General features: G+C 58.1%; 3 protein-coding genes and 1 long non-coding RNA gene across 5 annotated transcripts; 1 reads left to right on the top strand and 3 right to left on the bottom strand.

Annotated features, from left to right (window-relative positions):
* DCDC2B (doublecortin domain containing 2B) lies at nt 1-5,388 on the bottom strand. The gene is made up of 6 exons (XM_039914270.1): nt 5,117-5,388; nt 4,506-4,755; nt 3,151-3,258; nt 1,465-1,905; nt 785-1,064; nt 1-384 (listed from the first exon to the last, which is right to left on the bottom strand). Exons 1-6 carry the CDS (start codon nt 5,386-5,388, stop codon nt 44-46), a joined length of 1,692 nt encoding a protein of 563 aa, XP_039770204.1. The 3' UTR covers nt 1-43.
* A 1,264-nt stretch (nt 5,389-6,652) lies between these two features.
* IQCC (IQ motif containing C) lies at nt 6,653-9,754 on the bottom strand. Its single transcript, XM_029080424.1, has 5 exons — nt 9,671-9,754; nt 9,437-9,580; nt 7,859-8,225; nt 7,429-7,529; nt 6,653-7,184 (listed from the first exon to the last, which is right to left on the bottom strand). The coding sequence occupies exons 1-5, from the start codon at nt 9,710-9,712 to the stop codon at nt 7,143-7,145; spliced, it is 696 nt and encodes a 231-aa protein (XP_028936257.1). The 5' UTR covers nt 9,713-9,754; the 3' UTR covers nt 6,653-7,142.
* Nucleotides 9,755-10,881: 1,127 nt separating this feature from the next.
* On the top strand, nt 10,882-11,716 carry LOC103166707. Its single transcript, XR_484942.3, has 2 exons — nt 10,882-11,146; nt 11,436-11,716. It is a non-coding gene; the product is annotated as an uncharacterized LOC103166707 (long non-coding RNA).
* On the bottom strand, nt 11,715-19,219 carry CCDC28B (coiled-coil domain containing 28B). Of its 2 annotated transcripts, none has more exons than XM_029080426.2 (6): nt 19,096-19,219; nt 16,446-16,616; nt 15,850-16,016; nt 15,435-15,622; nt 15,218-15,240; nt 11,715-12,581 (listed from the first exon to the last, which is right to left on the bottom strand). In XM_029080426.2, exons 2-6 carry the CDS (start codon nt 16,604-16,606, stop codon nt 12,527-12,529), a joined length of 594 nt encoding a protein of 197 aa, XP_028936259.1. In that variant the 5' UTR covers nt 16,607-16,616; nt 19,096-19,219; the 3' UTR covers nt 11,715-12,526. The 2 variants fall into 2 exon arrangements, with proteins under 2 accessions (XP_028936259.1, XP_028936258.1); XM_029080425.2 differs by having other exon boundaries at nt 16,446-16,776; nt 19,096-19,218.
* Between the last annotated feature and the right edge of the window lie 2,907 nt (nt 19,220-22,126).

Below are 22,126 nucleotides of genomic sequence, written 5' to 3'. Positions count from 1 at the left end.
GCGCCTCAGCTCCAGCCCAGCCCTCTTCTCCCCCCCTCCCACCCTAGTCTGGGGCAGAACTGGGCTGTGGGGGCTTTCCTCTGGCCCACCGAGCTGGGCCCGCGATGCCAGAGGAGGAGGCCGACTCTACCCGACTAGTTGCCCACCCTGGGCACGCACTGCTGCCACCAGCCCTCAGGGATCGGGCAGTGGGATGGCAGCCTCCGCTGCTGCTGCCCCTGAGAACCTCCACTTGGTCCTGGGGGGTGGGGGGAGCGACAAAGAGGGGAAAGAGGGCCCGAACCTGGTCCAGCGGAATCTCCGTCCACGTAGCCTCGTCCTCCACCACTTCCTGGGCACCCCTGACCTCCCTCCTCGTATTTCTGGCTGTGTACACGCTTCCTTCTGCCGCAGAAAGAAGTGGTGTCAGGGCCGTGCCCCACGCCGTCCCACCTCTCTGATGCCAAGCTCTGCTCCTTCAGCCTCCTGCCACCTGTCTTCCCCAGCCCTCCATCTCCCCTCTCCCTGTTGAATGGGTTCTCCTGTGCCAACATCCTCCCAGCAACTCTTCGCCCCCATCCCTGGCTAGGTGGGGGGGGGTCCCAGACTCCAGTGAGGGACCAGGTCCCACAGAGCAGTGCCAGGAGATGAGAGGGAAAGAGAGAGAGTAAGGTGCCCCTCCGGGGGAGAAGAGACCCGAATGCCAGCCGTGGCCCATAAGCTCCCCGATGTCCAGTGCCGCTCACACCCCACTCCCAGCCAACCCTCAACAAGGGCATTGGGGAATCCAGCAGGATGGGCTCACCAGGCTCAGAAGGCAGGGGTCTGCCCCCCTGGAGTCCCATGCCACCAGGCCTGGCATAGAAAGTCGACGTGTCCTCTCCTGGGCCTGGCTCCCCCCGGGGCCGGCACCGGGATGACAGAGGGGAGGCCCCAACTCCGCCCACCTCCCTTGCTCCAGTGAGCCGAACCTGCCTCCCTTTAACCTGAGAGGAGAGAGAGTTGGCTGATACTCCGCTCCCGTGGAGATGGGCCCACCCTGCGGTCCCAGCTGCCTTAGTTTGCCTCAGACTGGTGTTGCGGGGCTAGGTAGAGCCTGGCAACTGGGAGTTTAGTCAAATCTGCCTGGCATTAGGTGGAAGAACGATGCCAGCCCTCATCGCCCTAAGCCCGCTTCCCCTGACCCTGGAAAGCTGCAAGGGCGGAATTGCCGAGGCCACCCTGACGGACACTGGAGAGTTCTCACGCAGAGCACGGTGCGGTTCATGCGGAGAGCCCGGCCACCGGGGAGGGTCACACCTTGGGGTCACTCCAAGGCCTCTCCCCTCGACCTGCCTCCTCGTGGGTGGGAGTCCTCCCCAGCTTGGAAGGGCCCAGCAGCTCAGCACTGGGGCCTAGTCTTCCCCTCAGCCCAGCCCCACCTACCCCCCGAGCGGGTGCCCGGGGGACCCGGCTTTGCTGGCGCCTGCAATGCAAGAAGAGTCAAAGTTTAGCCCACCTTCCTGGACCTCTGTCAGCTTTCCTCCACCTCTGTATCGGGGGCACCAGGGGCTCTGGCCACTCCCACCCCACAAAAGGGCAGGAGCAGCGCCAAGCCTCTCTGAACCCCCGCCCCGCTCCCCACTGTCCAGCCTCGCTACCCCTCCGCCCCAGGTACCGGGGGCCTGGGGGCAGGGAAGGGCTAGGCAGCAGCATCTCAGAGTAGGGCAGGGGCAGGTACTCCTCCTCTCCCACGGCCACGTAGTAGTCTCCGTTGACGAGCGCCGTCTCATCGGAGATCGGGACCCCGGCCAGCGTACAGAGCCTGTGGGGGGAAGAGAGGAAAGAGGGTCCCCTGCAGGGACGGGCCAGAGACCCAAGCAGAAAACCCACGCTCCCAGTTAGCGAGCATAGGAGGGATAGAACATAGGAAACCGCCTCAGAGCCCTTTAGGAGTGCGGGGAATGGTGTGTGGGACTTTCCAGGAAACTGAGATCCAGGATTGCCATTTGTTCGTATATATTGAGTGCTTACTGTGTGCAGAGCACTGTACTAGGCGCTTGGAATATACAATTCGGCAACAGAGACCATCCCTGCCCAATGACGGGCTCCCAGTCTAATCGGGGGAAACAGATGGACAAAAACAAGACAACATCATCGCAAATAGAATCAAGGGGAGTAAACATCTCTTTAACAAAATAAAGAGGGTAATAAAAATATATACAATAATAATGTTGGTATTTGTTAAGCGCTTACTATGTGCAGAGCACGGTTCTAAGCGCTGGGGGAGATACAGGGTCATCGGGTTGTCCCACGTGAGGCTCACAGTCTTCATCCCCCTTTTACAGATGAGGGAACCGAGGCCCAGAGAAGTGAAGTGACTTGCTCACAGTCACACAGCTGACCAGAGGCCGAGCCGGGATTCGAACCCATGCCCGGGCTCTTTCCACTGAGCCATGCTGCTTCTCTGCATACACTTGAGCACAGTGCTGAGGGGAGGGGATGAGGAGAAGAGGGAAGAGGGGGCTGAGCTGAGGGAAGGGGAAGGGGGAAGGAGCAGAGAGGGAGCAGAGGGAAAAGGGAAAGCTCAGCAGGGCTTTGAACGGGGGAGGGAAGAGAGGTCTGTCGTCCCCAAGTCCCGCTCCTCAGGTGCTGAGACCCCCATGCCCTCCTCCTCCTCCCTGCGGCCCCAAGGCTGAGAAAAGCAGCGGGGCTCAGTGGAAAGAGCCTGGGCTTGGGAGTCAGAGGTCATGGGTTCGATCCTGGCTCTGCCCCTTGTCAGCTGGGTGACTGTGAGTGAGTCACTTCACTTCTCTGTGCCTCAGTTCCCTCATCTGTAAAATGGGGATTAACTGTGAGCCTCACGTGGGACAACCTGATGACCCTGTATCTACCCCAGCGCTTACAACAGTGCTCTGCACCTAGTAAGCGCTTAACAAATACCAACATTCTCTGGGCCTCAGTTCCCTCATCTGTAAAAGGGGGATGAAGACCGTGAGCCTCACGTGGGACAACCCGATGACCCTGTTTCTACCCCAGCGCTTAGAACAGAGCTCTGCACCTAGTAAGCGCTTAACAAATACCAACATTATTATTATCAAGGAGCAGGAAAACGGGGCCGGGGCGCGCGGGGAGACGAAGGAGGCCGCGTCTTTCCCAGCGCCTGCCACCAGGGGGCGCTGACCTGCGCACGGCTCCGCGGGGGAGGGCGGCCCGGGCGGTCAGCCGGCTCAGCAGCGCCGCCCAGCGGCGGCGGGCGGCGGGGGGCGGCGGCGCCAGTTGCAGGCGCAGGGCCGGGGTCTGCAGGTCGCCGTTCCGGAACACGCTGCACACCCGGCGGGGTGCACACACACACACACACACACACACACCGACACACAGACAGAGAGACAGGGCGGAGGGACAGCGGAGACACCACCATCACCATCACCACCCCCCACCCCGCCCCTGCCCCCGGCCACCACCGGTTCTCCCCCTGCCTCCCCCACCCCCAAAACGCTGCGGGACGGAGTTTGAAGAGGGCCCCGGGGGTCGGGAAGCAGGGATGCTTCGGGGCGAGGGGCGGCCGCCCGCTCCCCTTCCCCCGGGCCGGGGCGGTGGCACTTACTGGATGGCGCAGGACGTCGCGGCCGGCCTCCTCCACGGCCGGGACCCGCTGGGCCGGCCGGGGCCGAGAGGGTAGCTCTGCTTCCCCAAGTCCCCCAGCCCAAGGACCGGAGTCAGCGACACGGGCAGGGGAAGGGGTCGCCCCCGGGGGACGGGGCCCAGGACTTCGGGGGAGGTGCGGGTGAGGGGATCACCCTCTCTCCATCACAGGGTTGGAGGGACGCAGGCTAGTGCAAGTCCAGGCCCAAAGCCCTGCTCTGGTCACCAGCCTGGGGCCCCTGAAGCTCTTTCCGCCCATCCCCTTCCCACCAAGTCAGGCAGAGGTCTCCAGGGCCGGGATGATGTTTCCTGTGGCCGGGAGGCTTCTGTGCGCCCGGCCGGCTGGCAGGACCTCTGGCCCACGTCCTCCCGCTGTCCTGGAATGCCCTCCCTCCTCACCTCCGCCAAACTAACTCTCTTCCCCTCTTCAAAGCCCTATTGAGAGCTCACCTCCTCCAAGAGGCCTTCCCAGACTGAGCTTCCCCTTTTCCCTCTGCTCCCCCCTTCACCTCCCCTCACCTGGGCCTCCTTTTCCCCCTTTCCCTCTGCTCCTTCCCCTCTCCTCAGCAAGGTGATCATTTGCATACATTTTTATTACCCTATTTATTTTGTTAATGAGGTGTCCACCCCCTTGATTCTATTTATCGTGATTAAGTTGTCTTGTTTTTGTCCGTCGGTCTCCCCCGATTAGACTGTGAGCCCATCAATGGGCAGGGATTGTCTCTGTTGCCGAATTGTACGTTCCAAGCGCTTAGTCCAGTGCTCTGCACATAGTAAGCACTCAATAAATACTATTGAATGAATGAAAGGAGTCCCTGTCAGCTCCTCCCCGGGCAAGGACCGCAGGGCTGGAGGAGAGAGGGAGGGAGGGAGGAGTAGCCTCTTACCCGTCTCGAGCTCACCTGGCCGCCGTGGCCACCACTCCCATCGCCGATAGGCTTCCCGCCCAGGTTTAAATAGCTGGAGGTGGGAGAGATGGGGGTCCGGTCACGGCTCGCATCCGACACCCGCCTCCCACCACCGGCCCACGGTTCACTTCCCGAGGCCGATCGGTGGTAGTTGCCGCTGGCCTGGCGGGCCACCGGACTGGAGGTGCTGCTCTCCATCGGCACCTCACACCTTCCCCGCAGCATCCCACTGCAGGGCCCATGGCTGAGGGGTGGAGGAAGGGGATGGCAGATCTTCACGTGTCCCAGCACAACCGCTCGCCCGCAGCTTTGTTTCTTTCAGGCCTGGTTGTGAACCGGACTGGCGCGGGCCGGGCCCGGAGCGTCTCTGAGCCAACGGGCTGGCTCCCACTCTCAGTGCACGGGAGGCAGAGATGCCACTCATAATCCAGGGAGGGGTGTGGAAAAGAAGGAGGGAAGGAGGAAGGGGAGGAAGGGAAGCAACAGCCTGTGCCCCCGCTCCCCCAGTAGGGAAGCGATGGGGAGGACGTGGGGCACGTGGGAAGTACGGAACGGCCCACTGCCCAGACACCAAGCCCCACCGCCCCTCACCCCCCCAGACTCACTCAAGCCTCTTGAAGCGCTCAAAACCGGCGGCCACGTAGCCGCCTCCGGCCTGCAGCTGCCCCAGCTCGGTCACGCGGTGGCCGCGTCGCGGGGTGTACAGGGCCCGCACGGCCGTGGGGGACCCCACGGAGGTGGTGACCTCGGCCAGGAAAGCCTCAAAGGTCAGGACCCGGCGTGGGTTCACCACAAACCGCCGGCCCCGGAAGAAGGGGTCCCCGTTTCGGTAGATGACCACCCTCTTGGCCGCTGGTGTCACAAAGTTGGAAGGCATGGTGACCGGGGTGAGCTGGCAGGGGCTCCCTGGGCTAACCTGCGCCGCCGCCAGCCTCCAGGGACTCTGTGGTTGCCTTGGCTGCAGGCAAGGAGGGAGCTGGGCGGGCCGGAGCCGTGTCAATCAAGAGCCCAGACGGCTGAGGACGGGGACTGGAGCCAGTCACCCTGCTGTTACCGTGGGCCCCTGGGCCGGGCTGTGGGACGGGAAGTTGAGGGTGGGAAGGAAAAGGAAATGAGTGCCCGAGAGGAGAAGTGGTCACCCGCTAAAAACCGCTCCAAGTTGGGCCTGGCTTTGAGAAGCAGGACAAGACGGAGAGTCTGCCCTTGGGGAACTGACAGGCTGATGATGCAGACGTGCAAGTGAGGACCGACAGACACAAAGAGAGGTAGCTGAAACATACATACAGAACCACAAGATCATCACCGAGTCCCCATCTGACCCAGGTTCTGTTTCCGACAGGGGCAACGGTACTCTCTTTCCCGGCTGAGGGATGGGCCATCCAAAGTCCTGCCCACATTCTCCCTTCTAAGGGTCCGGCGGGACGGCTCATCTGTATAGTTTACTGAGAGGCAGCAGGAGGGACAGGAGTGGACAGAAGCCCGGAGAAGAGGAAAGGCCTTCATTCTCTGTGCCTTAGTTTCTTCACGTGTAAAACAGAGATTCAATACCTGTTCTTCCCTGCACTTAGTGAGCCCCTTGTGGGACAGGGACCGTATCAAACGTGATTACTTTGTATCTACCCGTGTTTAGTACAAGGCCTGACACAAGGAAGTGCTTAACAAATAACACTGTAATTCATATCATTCCCACCCCATGCAAGGAAAACTGAGGAGGGGCTCTAATGAATTGTACATTTGTTAATGAATTGTACATCGCCTTGATTCTATTTAGTTGCCATTGTTTTTACGAGATGTTCTTCCCCTTGACGCTGTTTAGTGCCATCGTTCTTGTCTGTCCGTCTCCCCCGATTAGACTGTAAGCCCGTCAAACGGCAGGGACTGTCTCTATCTGTTGCCGACTTGTTCATCCCAAGCGCTTAGTACAGTGCTCTGCACATAGTAAGCGCTCAATAAATACTATTGAATGAATGAAAGGTGCTGTTGGGAGAGAGGGGAGGAGAGATGTGGAAGGGAAGCAGGAAGGAAAAACCTTGACGTCTCAATCAGGAAAGAGCAAAACCAAATCTGGCCCTGCCCGCAACCACCTGGCCCAGCCCGGCCAGACAAAGAAGCAGCGAGACACCCAGCCGTGGGAAAGAAAATCCAGCAGGTCCCAAAGTGGGTGAGAAAGTTTTATTTCCCCAGAACCTGCCTTTACCCGCCTGCCCCATCCAGCCTGGTATCCGTTCCCCATCCCCCAGCTGAGGAGTAGGACCCCAGCCCACACGTGGAGACCCCCTCCCAGCTGTGCCCGCAGGAAGCCAAAGGCCCAGGGGGCTCCATCCTCTGGGAACGTGGGGCCAGCGGCTGCCCGGGACAAGACCGGGGTCTCCTGCGCCCCGCCCCAGAGGCGGCCAGGGTTCCGGAGCCAAGGGAGGATGAGGCTCAAGCCCCCCAGCCGCGCTCAAGCCCCTCAGCCGCCCCCAACCCCCTGGTGCTCCCGGGGGTCAGTGGCCTCCTCAGCATTGCCCGAGAGAGCGGGCGCTCACTGACAAGGGCAGAGGGCCTCTCCACTCGGGCTGACGCTCTTCCTGCCAACCGCGCTCCGGGCTGCACTCGGGTTACTGCGGAGAGGCGTTGGGGGGCTCGGGCCTAGCCCTCCGGAGGGCCCAGCTTCTGTTTCAAGAGCAGATACTACCAGAGAGAAAACCTGGGCTGTAGTGAATGGAGCCTGCCTGCCCTGACTCTAGAAACACCCCAGGCTAACCCCTTGCCAGAGGGGATTCCTCACTTCTCCTCAAATTGCAATCCCCTTTCCCCGCAACCTGAGCCCTCAGCCGGAGCCCCTTGGCCAGCTCCCTGGCTTACAGGGTAGTGAATGTGTGAGGGGGGAGAAGCGGGAGGGGGATGAGAGGTCAGTAGCTCATGTCTCTCTTACCTCCTTACGGCTGGCGATCGCCTGCTGCAGCCAGAGCAACTCCATGGCCAGGTGGCTGCGGTGCCGCTGAAGCTGGGGCAGGCCCGAGGGCAGCTGGGAGCCTGTGGCAAAGAGACCGTGGGGTACAGCAGGTTCCAATCCTCGTGGATTGGATGATTTCGCAGGGCCTGTGCCCAACCCGATTACCTCGGATCGACCCCGACGCTTAGCACGGTGCTCGACCCAGAGTCGGCACTTAACTGCTTTGATGATTATGATTTCCCCTACATCTGCACCCTGACCCCGTGGGGGTTGAGAAAGGAAATCTCCAGAGTCCCTCCCCTATGGAACCAGGTTAGAGGGCCACGGTTCTGGCCGAGGGGGTCGGGGTCGTGGAGAGGGGGGGTTCAGCCCTGAAGTCGCAGCGGCCCTCGGGGCAGGATGCGGATACCTGGATGGCTGCCTCGGTCTCCCCCTGCCCGGGGGTCTGCGGCCTCTGTCTCCCAGATCCCACTGCTCCACATGGAAGAGGCGTCGCTCCGGTTAGTCTCACTCCCGGGCTCCTCTGGGACTCCGGACCAGCTGCGTTCCCAACGGGATGGGTCTCCCGGCTCCGGCCCCCTCACTCCACCTCTGTTTGGGGAACGTTTCTCTCCGGGCAACTGGGCCGGCGTCTCCCCATGGCTCCGGTCAGCACAGTCTCTCTCTGGCTCTTCATCGAGGGGGGCACGTGGCTGGTCCTGCCCTCCTCCCGGGCAGCTCTCCACTCCACTCTGGGGCACCACCTCTGGGGCACGGACCGGCTTGGCTTTGGTCTTCTGGTGGAGCAGAGGAGGGGAAGGAGGCGCAGAGGGGGAAGGGACCGATCGGGCAGGGTCAGGGAAGGGACCGATCGGGCAGGGTCATGATCCCCCGGTGCGAGCAGGGGGAGGGTCTGAGGGACCGAGGCAAGGTCTGGCAGAATTGGGGTGGGGGGCTCGAGCCTCACTAAGTCCCACTTCTCCATCCCAACCTTCCCCCGGAGGTCTGGACTGTAAGCTTTTTGTGGGGTGGGAAAGCATCCGTTATAGCGTCCTCTCCACCGTTTAGTACATTGCTTTGCAGACAGTAAGTGGACAGAGGACATGGGTTCAAATCCCACCTCCGCCACTTAATAATAATAATAATGTTGGTATTTAAGCGCTTACTATGTGCCGAGCACTGTTCTAAGCGCTGAGGTAGACACAGGGGAATCAGGTTGTCCCACTTGGGCTCACAATCTGAATCCCCATTTTACAGGTGAGGTAACTGAGGCACCGAGAAGTTAAGTGACTTGCCCAAAGTCACACAGCTGACAAGTGGCCGAGCCGGGATTCAAACCCATGACCTCTGACTCCAAAGCCCGTGCTCCTTCCACTGAGCCACGCTGCTTCACTTGTCCGCCGTGTGACCTTGGGCAAGCCGCTTCACTTCTCTGTGCCTCAGGGACCTCCTCTCTAAAATGGGGATGAAGCCTGGGAGCTTCCCGTGGGACAACCTGACCACCTCGTCTCGCTGTCCATGCTTAGAGCAGCGCTTGGCACATAGTATGCGCTTAACAAATACCATCATTATGATTATTATTGTTACCATTCGGTGGAGATGATGGGGGGGCTGGGGCACTGAGCCGTTTCCATGGGGATGATGGGGGGGGCGCCGCTCCCCTCCCCTCCCACCCTCTGCTCTTCTCCCTCCCCTCAGCACGGTGCTCATGTGTATATATTATTTATTACCCTATTTATTTTGTTATGAGGTGTACATCCCCTTGATTCTATTTATCTTGATGGCGTTGTCTTGTTTTTCTTTCGTTCTGTTTTGCTCTGCCGTCCGTCTCCCCCGTTGAGACCGTGAGCCCGTCACTGGGCAGGGATGGCCTCTCTGTGTGGCCCAATTGTCCCTTCCAAGCGCTCAGTCCGGTGCTCTGCACCTAGTAAGCGCTCAGTAAATACTACTGAATGAGTGAGTGTGTGAGTGGCCGGCTGGCCGGTCCCGTAGGGTCGGGGGTCGGTACCTCTCGGAGGAAGAGGGGCCGGGGGATCCAGCGGCCCCGCCACTGCAGGAGACCCACGTGTCCCTCGATGTCCCGCACCGCCGCCTCGTAATCGTCCCGGACGCTCCGCAACCGGCGCCGCACCAGGCGGCCGCGCACGCAGGCCTGCGGGGAGCCGAGGGGGGGTCACCGGGGCGGCGTGGGGGTCCCACCGCGCTCCTCCCGCCCCCCGACCCTCCCGGGGCCACCCCTCACCTGCAGCGCCGTCACCCTCCGGTTCAGCTCCGCCGCCTCCATCCGCCCGCCGCCGCCGCCGGTCCTCCCGCCCGGCGCTCCTTAAATACATCATCAGGCCGCGCCCCCACCCTCCGTCCCCATGGAAACGGATCGGCGCTCCCCCCGTCATCCCCATGGAAACGGTCCCGAGACCCCCCCCCCCCCCATCATCCCCATGGAAACGGCTCCGCGCCCCCCGGGCATCCCCATGGAAACGGCTCCGCTATCCCCCATCATCCCCATGAAAACGGCTCCGCGCCCCCCCCCCCCCCCGGTCATCCCCATGGAAACGGCTCCGCCACTCCCCCCCATCATCCCCGTGGAAACGGCTCAGCGCCCTCCCCCTCATAATAATAATAATAATGGTGGTATTTATTAAGCGCTTACTATGTGCAAAGCACTGTTCTAAGCGCTGAGGGGATACAAGGTGAACAGGTTGTCCCACGTGGGGCTCACAGTTTTTAATCCCCAATTTACAGATGAGGCAACTGAGGCACACAGAGAAGTTAAGTGACTTATCTAAAGTCACACAGCTGGAAAGCGGCAGAGCCGGGATTCAAACCCATGACCTCAGACTCCCAAGCCCGGGCTCGTTCCACTGAGCCACGCTGCTTCTCTCCCCATGGAATCGGCTCAGCGCCCTGCCCCTTCTCATCCCCACCGAATAGTGACAATAATAATCATAATGATGCTACTTGTTAAGCGCTTACTATGTGCCAAGCGCTGTTCTAAGCATGGAGAGCGATACGAGGTGGTCAGGTTGTCCCACGGGAAGCTCCCAGGCTTCATCCCCATTTTACAGAGGAGGTCCCTGAGACACAGAGAAGTGAAGCGGCTTGCCCAAGGTCACACGGCGGGCAAGTGGCGGAGGCGGGATTGGAACCCACGTCCTTTGACTCCCAAGCCCTTGCTCTTTCCAAGTGCTTGATACAGTGCTCTGCACACAATAGGCACTCAGTAGAGAAGCAGCGTGGCTCAGTGGAAAGAGCCCGGGCTTGGGAGTCAGAGGTCATGGGTTCGAATCCCATCTCTGCCACTTGTCAGCTGTGTGATTGTGGGCAAGTCATTTCACTTCTCTGCCCCTCAGTTCCCTCATCTGTAAAATGGGGATGAAGACTGTGAGCATCACATGGGACAACCTGATTACCCTGTATCTACCCCAGTGCTTAGAACAGTGCTCTGCATACAGTAAGCACTTAACAAATACCAATATTATTAAATACGATTGAATGAACTAAGCCAAGCTCCGCCCCTGCTCATCCTCACGAAAACGGCTCAGCGCCCCGGCCCTGCTCAGCCTCCTGGAAACGGTTCACCGCCTCGCCCGTTCATCCCCATGGAAACAGTTCAGCACCCCGTCCCTGCTCATCTCCTTGGCAACGTCCCTCCGACAGCCTCCCATTCCTACGGAACGGGAACGGAGACGACAACGGGAACGGGAACTCGCGCTCTACGGTCAGTAAGTCTCCTCTGCCCATCTCAGGCTCATGGCGCGGGTGACGGCGTCACCACAGTAGTCCCTAGTCACCTCAATCAAGGGAATTTATTGAGCGCTTACCGTGAACGGAACACTGTGCTAAGCGCTTGGGAAAGTACACTACAGCCGAGGTGGAAGTTCAAGGCTGGGGTGGGAGACTTTGGTGCCCCCATGGCCCAGGCCAGAGTGGATCACCATCGGGGATGTTGGGATAGAGGGGCATCTGTCGGGCCAAGGAGAGGAGCAGAAGTCTTCTCTCTCCCCCAGCTCAGAGAGCCAGAGAACCCACAGCTCCAACCCCCTTCTCAGTGGTCCTGCAAGGGGGGAAGAAGGTGCAACTTAAGCAATGGAGGTCAGACGGCAGGAAGAACTTCCTGAGCAACAGCGTGCGGAAGACACTGGAATGCAAACTGGAGGACGGAGGAGCCTCCGGCGCAGAACAGATCCGGGGCTGACTCGGTGGGGGAGGGACTGCCCTGGTCTTTGGCAGGGAGTCGGAGAAAATGAGCTCATCTCATCGCCGGAGACAAAGAAAGACACAGAGGCGACGGACTGGGTGTTTAATTCAACCTGTCCAGATTCCAGGATAGCAAAGAGAGAGCACACAACCAGGGGAAGAGAGAACCTGCCAGGATCTTGGGGCATGGTGGGTGGCAGGGCAACCTTCACTGGCAGCACCCACTGCCTCTAGCCTGGGCCCAGACTCTCCACCTGCCCCCTCCTGTAACACCGAGGGAACAGAAACACCTTAAAAGCAGCCCAGTGGTGTCAGGTGGGCTGGGTGGCTGGTGGTTGTGGTGACGGGCTGAAAAATACCCACATCGCCATACAAAAGTCACAGTCATGTGCGGTGAGGAAAGCACCGGGTGTTACGTGGCTGGAAGGCGGCGGACCTGAGTGTGGGGGAGTCCCCAGGGTAGGGAGCTCCGGCACAGTGTAACAAGGTGGGGGGCCAACAGATCCCCGGTCTCTACCTTCCCTCTCACCGGGTCGCGGCTCGTTGAATATTTTGGGGAGCAGAGCCCCGGGGACCCAGAATCTGGGCTTCAGGGTGGGCAGGCAGGGATGGAGTTGGGTTCCGGCTCCCACCCCCTCAGTCCCTCAAGGGTTTCTCAAGCCGATTAGAGTGCGGGGAAGGGGAACTGAGGCAGAGTGCGGGGGGGGGGTGTCCCTCAGGGCTCAAACCCTTCATGCAGACCTCCCTCCCCCACCCTCCCTCCCCTTGTCCCATATCAGCCATGTACTACAGAGGCTGGAGTTGGGACCTGGTCCTCTCTGGGCTCCCTTCCTCCCCCCGCTGCTGCTATTCCTTCTCCTGACAGTTCCCCCAGAGAGGCCAGGCCAGGTTTTGCCCTCTGCTAGGCCGTGGGGGGCTCCTCGGGCTGGGGGTTCTCTGCCAGGTGCAGCTTCTGTCTGATTGGGAAGTTAAGGGAAATAGGAGCTGCAGACCCCCTGGGGAAGGCCCCCATCCCCCCGGTCCAATTTCCCCCACTAGCCAGTGCCCTCCAACCTTGCCGGCCATACCTGGCACCGTCCCCAAGGAGTCTCCTTTTGCCCTAGCTTCCGCCCTTCCCCCTGCCATAAGTGACAGCCAAAAAAATCCCCATCCTACTTCTGAACTCCCCTCCCAGGGGTCTCCAGCCACAAGAGGGGTTCTGTTCCTCTCCATCTCCCACCCTCCTTAACCACCCTTGCCTTCCACCCCCACCCCACTAATTGCCCCGGCCTCACCCACCTGGTGAACCTGGTTCACTACCCTCCACATTCAGACCTCCCTCTGCCACTCCCTCACCGTCACCCTCCTGTATGGAGACAGCAGTCAGCCCCATCCTCTCTGCAATCCAGGCCCTTGCTGGGCCCTTTGGGTTTGGCTCTAAATACAGCTCCTCCGGGAAGCCTTCCCTGATTACCCCTCACCACCACCTTTCCCCTTTCACGGCAGCCAACCGAGCCTCTTCAAATTACACGCAAGCAGCACCCGCTAGACGGTAAACTCCTTACTCTTCTGCAGCCTCCCCAAGAGTTCTGCACACCGAAGGCCTGGCCTAGTGAAAAGAGTACGGGACTGGGAGTCGGAAGACCTTGGGCCAGTCACTTAACTTCTCTATTACCTCATTTGTAAAATGGGGATTCAATTCCGATTCTCCCTCCTACTTTAGGTTGTGAGCTCAGTGTGGGAGAGTCTGACCTGATGATCTCGAATCTACCCAATACTCAGAGAAGTGCTCGACATACAGTAAACACTAAACAAGTACCACAAAAAATACTATTGATTAATCGAACGATTGATCGACCGCTGGTAGCTCGCTCTCATCCCCACCTCCACGTGCTCTCTCTGTCCCTGGGGTTTGAGTCCTCCCGGCCAGGCCTGCCTCGAAATAAGCTCTGCCACTTCCCACCCTCCATTCTAGCGAACGGGCCTTTGTTTTGGCTGCTTCCGTGCTCAGAGCTGCTTCTTCTGCAAGCGGCAGCCTCCTTGCTTCTCCCACCACCCTTTCTCCTCTAAACCTCGGCTCAGACTTTTCCTGTAGGCAGAAGGGTGCCGACTTTTCATTTTGAGAGTAGAGGCAAAAATGGAGCAGGGATTTTAACGGGGCTGCCGAGAGAGAGCAGACTTCAAAGAGCTCACCAAGGCAGAGAACTGCCCTTCTGGAACTTTTCAGCCCTTTTTGGAAACTCTCACATCTTGTCAGAGACGGTGGCATGAGCGAGGCCGGGAGACCAGGTCAGACAGCCGTGGAGGGTGCCTGTCTCTGGGGTGTGGGCACCTCTGCCTCCTGGAAACTTCTCCTGCATATCTTTTCCCCCTCCTCCTCCTCTTCTTCCACGCACCCTCATCATTTCTGTGCTGCTCGGCCTCCACGATTCACACTTTGGTCTTATCAGCTGAGATAAAACTCTCTGTGTCAGCAGCAGCATCTCCAAACTCAAAGGACAGGAAGCCGTGCAGCTCTGAAACATCAGCAGCTTCGTGAGGGATTTGGATACACTCCTGGACCTGCAGTCCAGAATGGGCCACTGCAGAGAGAAGGCGGGATGTTGGATGGGCCATCCCTAACTCTGGGAGACAGTGTCCAAGATGGCAATCATCACGTGATTCCTCCAAACATCCTGTTGCCCCCATCGGAATCAGATTCCAAGACTGAATGGACCACTGGCTCAATCTATTGCTTATTCAGAGATGAATCCATGGTCCGTTGCTCAGCACTTAGTATATGTCAAGCAAAGTTCTTAAATGTCGGGGTAGAGGCAAGTTAATCAGGTCGGAGACGATCCCTGTCTGACACGGGGCTCGCAGTCTAAGTACGAGGGAGAACAGGAATTGAATCCCAACTTTGCAGTTGAGGAAACTGAGGCACAGAGAAGTTAAATGACCTGCCCAAGTCAAACAGCAGGCAAGTGACAGACCCCGGATTAGAATCCAGGTCCTTTGGCTCCCAGGCCCGTACGTTATCTGTTAGGTCATGCGCCTCCCATTCCTGTATTCCCTATTTGATTGGAAATTCCCTGAGAGGAAGAATTGGAGCAGAGGCAGAGGATTTTCTGTGAAGCTGCCTTATCTCTATTTGATTCTGCTTACTTTGAGTGCAAATGCTGTGTCTGTTCTGTAACATGGAACTCAAGAAGTAATAATAATTAATTAATGATTACGGCATCTGTTACAGACTTACGATAGATCAAGCATTGAGAAGCAATTGTGGCCTAGTGAATACAGCACAGGTCTGGGAGTCAGAAGGATCTAGGTTCTAATCCCGGCAACACCACTCATCTGCTGGGTGACCTTGGGCAAGTCATTTCACCTCTCTGGGCTTCAGTTACCTCATCTGTAAAATGGGGGTTAAGACTGTGATTCCCCTGTGGGACAGGGACTGTGTCCCACCTGATTAGCTTGTCTCTATCCCCAGAGCTTAGTAGAGTGCCTGGCACATAATAAGCAGTTTAAAAATACATTTAAAAATAATAATCATTAATAATTATTGCACCCCCAAAAGACCACCCTTCACTGCCAGATCCCAGAGCCATTGCCCACTGCCCTATAGAAAGGATACATGGAGTTGCTCAGGTCTTCTAGCTGTGGAGAGAAAATGAGAGGAGAGGAAGGGAAGAATCAGATGGGGGACAGAGGGAGGGATTTGGGTCAGGGTGATGAGCAATGGGGAGGCAATAGAAAGGTCAGGGGGTGCATTCTCTCCCAGTGTTTGGGGTTCCCCCCACCCTACGTGAGTCCCCCGAGCTCCCCGTTTCCACCGGGCCCCCGGGGCTCACATTGCTCAGCAGCTGGTCCAGGTTGCGGTCGGCCACGTTCTTCTTCTGCTCCTCAGGCAGCTCCTCCTCTTCTTCCTCCTCCTCCTCCTCCTCCCCGTCCCCGCAGACATCCAGGCTGAAGTGCAGCCGGGCCAGCTTCTCCTGCATCTCCCGCACGTGCTCCAGCTGCTCGAAGGAGCACTCCTTCCCTGGCACCCAGAGCGCCTCAGCCGCCGGGACCCCGCCAAGCCCCCCACCGCCAACCCCTCGGGCCAACCCATTGGGACTGGGGTCACTTTCCTGCCTCTGGACACTGAGCGAGTGACCTGCAAATGGCCAGCACACTGACCGCTTGTGTCGGGGATGACAGGTCGAGATCAGCGCGCTTAGGGGGCCCCCGGGGCCTCCCCCCTCCCCCGGTCTCCCCAGCACTCACCGAAGGCCTGGAGTCGCCCCGAGTGGAAGTCATTGAGCAGGTTGAGCAGTCCCCCTTCCATCTCATAGACATCGGTCACGTCCGTGAGGAACGAGTGCTGCAGGGGGGCCCCCGGCGTGCCCACTCCTCCTCCGGCCAGCACCGGGCGGCATTTCTCCTTGGCAGCCCTGCATGCCCCAGAAGACCCGTTCAGGGTGAGCTCCGCCAGAGGCCTCCCAGCCCAGCCTTGCTGTCCCAGCCAGATGCCTCTTTCCAAAGTGCAAGTAACTGCCCCGATGCCAAGGGGAGGGAGCAGAGTAGAGTTTCAATTTTGGGGGGGTGAAGGGGAGGAGGGAAGGAGGTTTTGAAACAGCCCGTGAAGGTGGAGGAGATAAGCCTTGGGCTGGGGCTTCGGAGACCTGGGATCTTGCCCCAGGTAGCGTTTAATCTGTTCCGCTGTGTGACCCTAGGCAAGTTATGGAACCTTTCTGAACCGATTCTCCATCGGCGCTCCTTTTGGTCCCTCCCGCTCCACTTGGCCCCCCAGACCACGTAGGGGATGCAGGAGAAGAAGCCGCCGGCCCCTTCTGCCCCGGGAGGCCCGAGCGCTCACCTACCTCTTGAACTTGGCACGCTGCTTGGGGGAGGGCAGGTGCGGGAGGCCGAGGGAGAAGGAGGCGCTCTTGCTGGGGGGGACGGGCACTTTGCGCAAGGCGCTGGCGGGGGCGGGTTGGGCCAGGCAGGCCTTGGGGCTCCGCTTCTTCTTCTTATCGTCCATCACGGGGACCCTGGGGGGCACGGCCGGCCACGTGATGGGAGAGGGCCCCGGCGCGGCTGTGGTGGCAACCACCGCTCGTTCCTCGAGGCCGCCCGGGTGCTGCTGGGACTCGGGGCTGCAGGGACCAGGGGCTGCTCAAACCCAGGACTTGAGCAAGTCCCAAACTCCACCTTCAGAGAGCGGAACGTGCACTTTAGGGTTGGAAGCTCCCAAAAAAGCACATGCTCGGAACCCCAAGAGGATGGATGCAGGCTCCGAACGGTTCCCCAACCTCCCTGCCTGCCTGGGCAGAGAGGTTATTTGGTGCCAGGCCCTCAAAGAAGCAGCATGGCCTAAAGGAAGGAGCCCCGAGCTGGGAGTCGGAGGACCTGTGTTCTAATCCCTTGCCCCTTGCCTACTGTGTGACCTCAGGCAAGTCACTTCACTTATCTGGGCCTCAGTTTCCTCAACTGTAAAATGGAGACTAAATACCTGTTCTCCCTCCTACTTAGGCTGTGAGCTCTACGTGGGTCAGGGATTGTATCTGACCTGATTGAATTGTACCTACCCCAGTGCTTAGAACACTGTTTGACAAATAGTTAAGTACTTAACAAATACTTTAATTTTTAATTATTATTTTTTTTTACAACAATGGTCCTGCCTGCTGCATGGGCCATTTTCCTGGGGCTAGGGAGCCCTGGAGCACACTGCTCGCCGCCCCCCCCCCCCCATTTTCTCCCTTTCCCAGCCACCAAGACCCCTCCCCTGCCTCCCTGGGGGTCTGGAATATCTCAGTGAGATTGGTGGTCGGTCAGTCAGTCAATCGTATTTATTGAGTGCTTACTGTGTGCAGAGCACTGTACTAAGCGTATGGGAGAGTACACTATAACAGACACATTCCCTGCTCACAACAAGCTTAGAGTCTAGAGGGGGAGACGGACAGTAATATAAATAAATAAAACTACAGTTATGTACATAAAGGCTGAGGGGCTGGAGTGGGAGATGAATAACGAGAGCAAGTCAGGGCAATGCAGAAGGGAGTGGGAGAAGAGGAAAGGAGCACTCGGTCAAGGAAGGCCTCTTTTGGGAGATGTGCCCTCAAAAAGGCTCTGAAGGAGGGGAGAGTAATCACCTGAAAGACATGAGGAGGGAGGGCGTTCCAGGGCAGGGGCAGGATGTGGGCAAGAGGTCGGCGGTGAGACAGGTGAGATCGAGGCACAGTGAGGTTACCAAGACCTTAGTACAGTGCTCTGCACAGAGTTATCATTATTATTAAGTGCCGTCGAGTCGTTTCCGATTCGCAGTGACTCCACGGGCATATTTTCCCCAGAACGTCCTGCCTTCTGCCATAATCCGTAAACTTTCTAACGATTCCTCCGTTATCGTTGCTATGGTCTCTATCCATCTAGCTGCTGGGCAGCCTCGTCCATTTTTTCCCTGGACTTTTCCTAGCATTAGTGTCTCCTCCAGAGAATCAGTCCTCCTGATCGCGAGTCCGAGAATAAGCACCAATAAATACGATTGCTTGCAGGTAGGGAGGAGCATCTGGTCTTTTGGGGGGTCCTGGGGCAGCCTCGGTTCACTAGCCCGAGGGCATCTCAGAACCCCGACGGGTCAAGGGGCAAACAGATGGCCTGGCCGATCTACCCAGTGATATTTAGTGTCCGTCTACTGTTTGCAAAACGTTGTTTTGCTTGCCGAGCGTTCTATTGGCATCTCCGAAGCGGCTGCGAAACTCTAGCAGCTTCTTGACCGGTGCCCGGGCCTGGGCCTAGAGAGTTGGGTTCCTCCACCCTAACGATCCGGGAGATTCGGGGCCACCCTGGGGTGGGTAGACGCTCGAGGCCGGGGATTTGGTGCCTCGAACCCCTTCTGGGCAGCGGCCAAGCACGGCAGGCCAGCCTCGGCAAAGCGGGATGCCCCGGCTGCCTTGCTGGCCCCAGCCCGGGGAGAGCCTCAATCGCCTCTTTGTTTGCTATAGCGGTGGAGACTGGCAGAAGGCGAGACTCTGCTTTTAGGAAAGGGGTGGCTGGCCTTTCCCCTCTTCTCCTTTCTGGACTTCTCCCCGTGGGCCCTCCCGCTCCTACACCCCGGCCCCTGGGCCCCCAGGCCCGGCTCTCAATTTATCTTCCGCTGCCTTTCCCCAGCGCTAAGAAACACAGGCCCTAAACGATCATCGGAATAAGGACAAGAGAGGTCACTTCTGTCTCGCGTCCGGGTCCCCCGGGCCGGGGGCACGAGCGGGGGCCTTTAAACTGGTCCCCTGGGCGGGTGGGGATGGCGCAGGGGCGAGGGCGAGGGAACAGGAGAGATTAGGCCCCGCAGCCCTGCACCCTCGGGCCGATCTCCCGACCCCTCGACCCCCGACCAGCAGGCTCCCCGCAGTGACAGGTCTCGCCGCCCTGGGCGACTGGATCGTCGCGGCCCTCGGCCCCCTCTGCCAACGCAACGTCGCGCTGCGTCCATCCTCCTCCTCCCCTCCTCGACCGCCCCCGTGTCGGAGCACTGACCTGGGGTGTCCCCGCTGCCCGCGGTGACTCTATTGTCCCAGGCCGGGCCGCCCTCCCTCCTCCGCCTCCCCTTCTCTGCGAGGCCCCGCCAAGGATTTGCATTTAAAGGGGAAGCCGCTGCTTTTAGGATTCGGGTCGAGGTGGGGGCTGGGAGGGCGACCCCCCCCCTTCCCCGGCCCCGGGGTCCCCCGAGTTAGCCGGGTCCGGTCCCGAGCTCAGCCGGAGGCGAAGGCAAACCCCCCGCGCCCGTCCTCCGCCTGGCTGCAGAAGCAGCGTGGCCTAGTGGGTAGAACCGGGCCTGGGAGTCAGGAGGACCTGGGTTCTAATCCCGCCCCCGCCCCTTGTCTGCTGGGTGACCTTGGGCAAGTCGCTGCGCTCCTAAGGGCCTCAGTTCCGTCATCTGGAAAATGGGGATTGAGACGTGGGACAAAGACTGTGTCCGGCACCATCCGCTTAGATCCACCCCAGCGCTTAGTACAGTGCTCGGAACACAGTAAGTGCTTAACAAAGACCACGATTATTATTATTAAGGTTCTGCGGGGACCTGGAACCTTCGTGGATTTTTTTTTTAAAGTTTAATTCTCTCAGGGATAGCTCCACTTGCCCATTTCCAAAAGCAGGGGTAATAATAACAACTTTGGTACTTGTTAAGCATTTACTCTATTTTATTCCATTTTGGGCAGGGAATGTGTAAGCTAATTCTGTTGCACTCTCCTAAGTTCCTGGTACATTGCTTTGCACCTAGTAAGCCCTCTATAAATCCGATCGATTGATTAGCCCGATCCTCCGCCCTAACAGCCACCTGGTCACATATAGGGGTGAAAGTGGAGTTGGTACCAACAGGCCCGAGGGTCCCTCCATCTCAGGGCCCGTATGACCACCCTGTTGACCTGTTAATCCATGGTATTTATTTAGCATTTTGTGCAGAACACTATAAAAAATTGGTAGATATACAAGTGTTATAACAATATGACAGTTGGCAGACGCGTTCCCGGCCCACACAGAGCTTAAAGACTAGAGCCCTGCTGACCAGGGCGATTAGATGTGAGTCCGTCACTGAGCAGGGATTGTCTCTATCTGTTGCCGAATTGTACATTCCAAGCAATTAGTACAATTGGTACAATAGTAAGCGCTCAATAAATACTATTGAATGAATGAATGAATCTCCATCCTTCTCCACCCACCTCTGCCCCTCTGCAAGTAGGAAGCCTCATTCTTTCTGTCCGTCAGCGCAGGACGGGCAGAAGTCATGGTGAGAACACAGGTAGGGAAAGTCGTGACTGTTAGGAGACCGGTAATGAATGAAGCAGCGTGGCCTAGTGGATAGAGCCCAGGCCTGAGAGTCAGAGGTTGCGGATTCTAATCCGGGCTCTGCCACTTTTGTCTGCTGTGTGACCTTGTGCAAGTCACTTCACTTCTCTGGGTCTCAGTCACCTCATCCATAAAATGAAAATTAAGATTATGAATTCCACATGGGATGGGGACTCTGTTCAACCTCATTAGCTTGTAACTACCCCAGCACTTAGTACAGTGCCTGGCACAAAGCGCTTAACAAATACCATAAAAAAACCCAAGTCCCCCCACAAAAAGAATTGCCCCCATGGACTATTATTGCTTCTGAGTCTCTTACTCCTCCTTGAGAACTTGTTAACCCCGTTTTGAGGCCAGGGATCGTATCTGAATCTAAGTCATTTAGCTTTTCTAAAACTCAGTTTCCTCATCTCTAAAGTAGGGATTCAACCCTTGTTCTCCCTCCTGCTCAGACTGTGAGGTCTCGTGTGGGACAGGGACTATGTCTGACCTGATTATCTTGTCTCTACCGCAATGCTGAGGACTGAGCCCAGGGCGAGCACTTAACATATACCTCAATGATCACCATGATCACCGTTATCCTTATTTTTAAAATTATTAATCCTGGTGTTTTGTAGAGCCCCGCACCTTGAAGGCAGGTCCTAAGGGCGGACAAGACACTAGCCCAGACGGAGCCCAGCTGAGCCCACAGGCGCCACTGGTCCAGAAAGCAGTAGACCCATACCTAAGATGCCTCTGGCCACATGCAGCATAAACAAAAGCCTCCTTCTCCCTAAGCTCATATTACCCCTCTGCTTAAACCATGCACAGGCTGAAAAGTCTCCGCTGGGTCCGGACAGATCCCTGTCAGGGGCTGGGGCAGCAGCAAGCCCCCTGTTCCCTACCCCCAGGGACCCAGCGCTCAATGTTTCCTGGCCCTACATCTCTTCCTCCCTCCCTCCCTAGCAGTCAGTCAGGAATTTGCATTTATTGAGAGCTTACTGTGTGCAGAGCACTGTACTAAGCACTTGGGAGAGTACAATATAACAACAGAACGAGTTGGTAGACACATTCCCTGCCTACGAGGAGGTGCTTACAGTCTAGCGGGGAGACAGATGGACAGAGACACAGCCCCCAGCGTTTCCTTATCTCACACCTCCAGTCATCTGGGTTGGCTTTTGATCCTCTCAGGCCTCCACCCTGAGTGTTAGCCTTTGGATCGTGTCGACTCACAGAAGCAGAAAACACAAAACCCGAGTGGAAAACGGAGGGGACAGAAACAGCCTGAAGGAACCTAAAAGATTTCTCCTTCCCTCCCTCCCATCTTGAGTCTGTCCTTCAGCCTCCGCCAGTCAGGGTTTTGGCATCCAGAGAAAGGGATGTGGAGGGTGGTCGTGGCTTGGGATCAGCTGTTGCTCGTGTGGTTCAGCCAATCCTTCTTCCTTTAGATGGTCTGGGTTTCAGTCTTGGCTCTTCCACTTGCCCCTTTGTGACCTTGGGCAAATGACTTAGCTTCTCTTTGCCTCAGTTTCCTCATCTGTAAAATGGGGATTCAGTAACTGTTCTCCCTCCCAGATTGTGAGCCTCATGTGATTATCTTGTAATTATCCCAGTGCCTAGTATTGTGCTTGGTAAATGGTAAGCAATCTTTAAAAAAAAAATCTCAGCCCATTTCCAGTAGACCCGCTCCCTCTCTAAAACCGACTCTCGGAGGCAGAGGGATGGACAAGGAGGCTCCAGG

This window comes from Ornithorhynchus anatinus, chromosome 16 (assembly GCF_004115215.2).
Source record: "Ornithorhynchus anatinus isolate Pmale09 chromosome 16, mOrnAna1.pri.v4, whole genome shotgun sequence".
Classification (NCBI taxonomy): domain Eukaryota; kingdom Metazoa; phylum Chordata; class Mammalia; order Monotremata; family Ornithorhynchidae; genus Ornithorhynchus; species Ornithorhynchus anatinus.
This window is presented reverse-complemented; position numbering and strand designations above follow the sequence as displayed.

Excerpts from the sequence above, each read along its gene's own strand:
- CCDC28B (XM_029080426.2), bottom strand. The coding sequence starts at position 16,606 with ATGGACGATAAGAAGAAGAAGCGGAGCCCCAAGGCCTGCCTGGCCCAA. Across the intron at positions 16,017-16,445 it reads CAGCGTGCCAAGTTCAAGAG|GGCTGCCAAGGAGAAATGCC; the intron begins GTAGGTGAGCGC and ends TGGGGCATGCAG. Across the intron at positions 12,582-15,217 it reads GAAGACCTGAGCAACTCCAT|ACAGAAGCTGCACCTGGCAG; the intron begins GTATCCTTTCTA and ends CTTCCCAATCAG.
- IQCC (XM_029080424.1), bottom strand. The coding sequence starts at position 9,712 with ATGGAGGCGGCGGAGCTGAACCGGAGGGTGACGGCGCTGCAG. Across the intron at positions 8,226-9,436 it reads GGCCCCTCTTCCTCCGAGAG|AAGACCAAAGCCAAGCCGGT; the intron begins GTACCGACCCCC and ends CTGCTCCACCAG. Across the intron at positions 7,530-7,858 it reads AGACCGAGGCAGCCATCCAG|GCTCCCAGCTGCCCTCGGGC; the intron begins GTATCCGCATCC and ends TCTTTGCCACAG.
- DCDC2B (XM_039914270.1), bottom strand. The coding sequence starts at position 5,388 with ATGCCTTCCAACTTTGTGACACCAGCGGCCAAGAGGGTGGTCATCTAC. Across the intron at positions 1,906-3,150 it reads CCGCCCTCCCCCGCGGAGCC|GGCTCTGAGGCGGTTTCCTA; the intron begins GTGCGCAGGTCA and ends GCACTCCTAAAG. Across the intron at positions 1,065-1,464 it reads CAGGAAGGTGGGCTAAACTT|CCCCGCAACACCAGTCTGAG; the intron begins TGACTCTTCTTG and ends GGCTCTACCTAG.